Here is a 3,036-nt window from a genome sequence, read left to right on the forward strand (position 1 = left end):
AAAGTGCTGGGATTACAGGCGTGAGCCACCGCGCCCGGCCAATTTTTGTGTTTTTAGTAGAGACGGGGTTTCACCATGTTGGCCAGGATGGTCAATCTCCTGACCTCGTGATCTGCCCGCCTCGACCTCCCAAAGTGCTGGGATTACAGGTATGAGCCACTGTGCCTGGCCCTGTTATGGGTTTTATATGAATTCTTTTGGAGAGATTTTATTCATAAACAAACATGTAAAGAGATAGATATGAGGCCTGGCGTGGTGGCTCACACCTATAATCCCAGCACTTTGGGAGGCCAAGTTGGGAGGATCACTGGAGTCCAGGAGTTCAAGACCAGCCTGGACAACATGGCGAAATCCTGTCTCTACAAAAAAAGTACAAAAAGTAGTTGGGCATGGTAGTGTGTGCCTATAGTCCCAGCTACTTGGGAGGCTGAAGTAGGAGGATGGCTTGAGCCTAGGAGGCCGAGGTTGCAGCAAGCTGAGGTCACGCCACTGTACTTCAGCTTGGGCAACAGAACGAGATCCTGTCTCAAAAAAAGAAAAAGAAAGAAAGAAGGAAACTGAAGATATATAAAAACAATAAGGAAATTCTCCCCTTTTGAAACAAGTTATAGTCCTTTGGAGATATTCATATATAAGCAAGTAGATAGAGATTATAGATACACACTTTTTTGCTTTTGTAGACAAATGATAACACATTGTTGACCCATCTCTTGTCTTGCCTTTTCTACTTTCCAGTCTATCATGAAGGTCATTCTGTATTGGTGCATAAAATGCTTCCTTATTCTTTTTTATAGCTGCATAATTTTCCACTGTGGAAATACCTTGACTTACGTAGTCATTCCCCTACTAAGGGTCTAATGGCAGGCCGGGTGGGGTGGCACACACCTGTGATTCCAGCTACTTGGGAGACTGAGGCAGGAGAATCGCTTGAGCCTGGGAGGTGGAGGTTGCAATGAGCAGATGTTGCACCACTGCACTCCAGCCTAGGCGACAGAGCTGGACTTTGTCTCAAAAAAGAAAAAAAGAGAAGGTGCAATGAATGGCCTGTACGTGCATGATGTCATTGATTTGGAGTTTCTAGGTCAGTATATGTGCGTTGGTAATCTTGAGGTAATTTTGACAGATACTGTCAGAATGGCCCACACAGAGATTGCAGCCCACGTGAGGAATTCTCAGGTTCCAACGATCCCCCAGAGTCAGTTCTGGGTTTCCGTGGTGATGCCAGCTCTAAACGGTGCCCCCTCCCCCAGGTGGCCCATCCCCTGCACCCCTGCACCCCAAACGCAGCCCGACGAGCACGGGGGAAGCAGAGCTGAAGGAGGAGCGGCTGCCAGGCCGGAAGGCGAGCTGCAGTGCCGCGGGGAGTGGGAGTCGAGGGCTGCCCCCCTCCAGCCCCATGGTCAGCAGCGCCCACAACCCCAACAAGGCAGAGATCCCAGAGCGGCGGAAGGACAGCACGAGCACCCCCGTGAGTGACCAGGGCTGGGGGGCAGGGCTGGGGGCGCCGCCACCTGTGGCCAGCCTGCGGACACCACCCGAGCCACATTCCTCAGGCCCTGCCTTCATCTCATTCCCCAGGCGGAACTCCTTCTTACCAATTCCTTCTTATACCCATTCATTCATTCAACAAACATTTATCGAGCGCCTCTGTTTGCCTGAGCTCAATTTATACACAAACACTTGATGTTCGTGTATAACGTTCTGTGTCAAAGAAGCGAAGAACATACTCTTGGCAGAAAGGATTTAATACAGGAAATTAAGTGCTTTTAAAAATGTGGGAAGGGCCAGGCATGGTGGCTCATGCTTGTAATCCTGGCATTTTGGGAAGCCGAGGCAGGAGGATCACTTGAGGCCAGGAGTTTAAGAAACATAGCAACACTCCATCTCTACTAAAAATCAAAAAAATTAGCCAGGCATTGTGTTATGTGCCTGTGGTCCCAGCTACTCGAAAGACCGGGGTGGGAGAATCACTTGAGCCCGGGAGGTTGAGGCTACAGGGAGCTGTGATCCTGCCACTGCACTCCATCCTGGGTGACAGAGCAAAACCCTGTCTTAATGAATCAATAAATAAAATATTAATAGTAATTTAAAAAATCAGGCCAGGCGCAGTGGCTCACGCCTATAATCCCAGCACTTTGGGAGGCAGAGGTGGGCGGATCACTTGAGGTCAGGAATTTGAGATCCACTTGGCCAATATGGCGAAACCCTGTCTCTACTAAAAATATGAAAATTAGCCGGGCGTGGTGGCGGGTACCTGTAATCGCAACTACTCGGGAGGCTGAGGCAGGAGAATCGCTTGAACCCAGGGGGCGGAGGCTACAGTGAGCCAAGACTGTACTATTGCACTCCAGAATGGGTGACAGGTGAGACTCCATTAAAAAAAAAAAAAAAAAAAAGGCTGGATGCAGTGGCTCACGCCTGTACTCGCAGCACTTTGGAAGGCCAAGGCGGGCGGATCATGAGGTCAGGAGATCGAGACCGTCCTGGCTAACACAGTGAAACCCCATCACTACTAAAAATACAGAAAATTAGCTGGATGTGGTGCATCCACCTATAGTCTCAGCTACTCTGGAGGTTGAGGCAGGAGAATCACTTGAACCCGAGAGGCGGAAGTTGCAGTGAGCCAAGATCACACCACTGCACTCCAGTCTGGGTGACAGAGTGAGACTCTGTCTCAAGAAAAAAAAAAATGTCGTAGGAAAAAGCAGCAGCTTCCCCAGCTCCTCAGTTCTTCCGGCATCTACATTACATTCTGTCCCACTCCCTGCTCCTCTGCTCTGCACATGTTCAGGAGCCGCCCCACGTGGCTGTGCCCTTGGCGTTTCGAGGCTGGTCATGGCAGGTTACTACCAGCCAAGTCCCAGCCTTGACCAGGGTGCACACAGGTATGAGTCTGAACCAGTTGTGGGCCTAAACTTTTAAAATCATGGTTGGGTGAGGTGGCGGGCGCCTGTAGTCCCAGCTACTCGGGAGGCTGAGGCAGGAGAATGGTGTGCACCTGGGAGGCGGAGCTTGCAGTGAGCTGAGATCCGGCTA

The 3,036-nt window shown here is 50.5% G+C and overlaps 1 protein-coding gene across 1 annotated transcript in view; it reads left to right on the plus strand.

Annotated features, from left to right (window-relative positions):
- MARK4 (MAP/microtubule affinity-regulating kinase 4) overlaps positions 1–3,036 on the plus strand; it is a 62,467-nt gene that overhangs the window by 35,456 nt on the left and 23,975 nt on the right. Inside the window, exon 11 of the mRNA XM_011975142.1 lies at positions 1,251–1,468. Coding sequence (XP_011830532.1) covers positions 1,251–1,468 — 218 coding nt within the window. The remainder of the gene's footprint in view (positions 1–1,250; positions 1,469–3,036) is intronic.

Source organism: Mandrillus leucophaeus, unplaced genomic scaffold, assembly GCF_000951045.1.
Source record: "Mandrillus leucophaeus isolate KB7577 unplaced genomic scaffold, Mleu.le_1.0 Scaffold151, whole genome shotgun sequence".
Classification (NCBI taxonomy): domain Eukaryota; kingdom Metazoa; phylum Chordata; class Mammalia; order Primates; family Cercopithecidae; genus Mandrillus; species Mandrillus leucophaeus.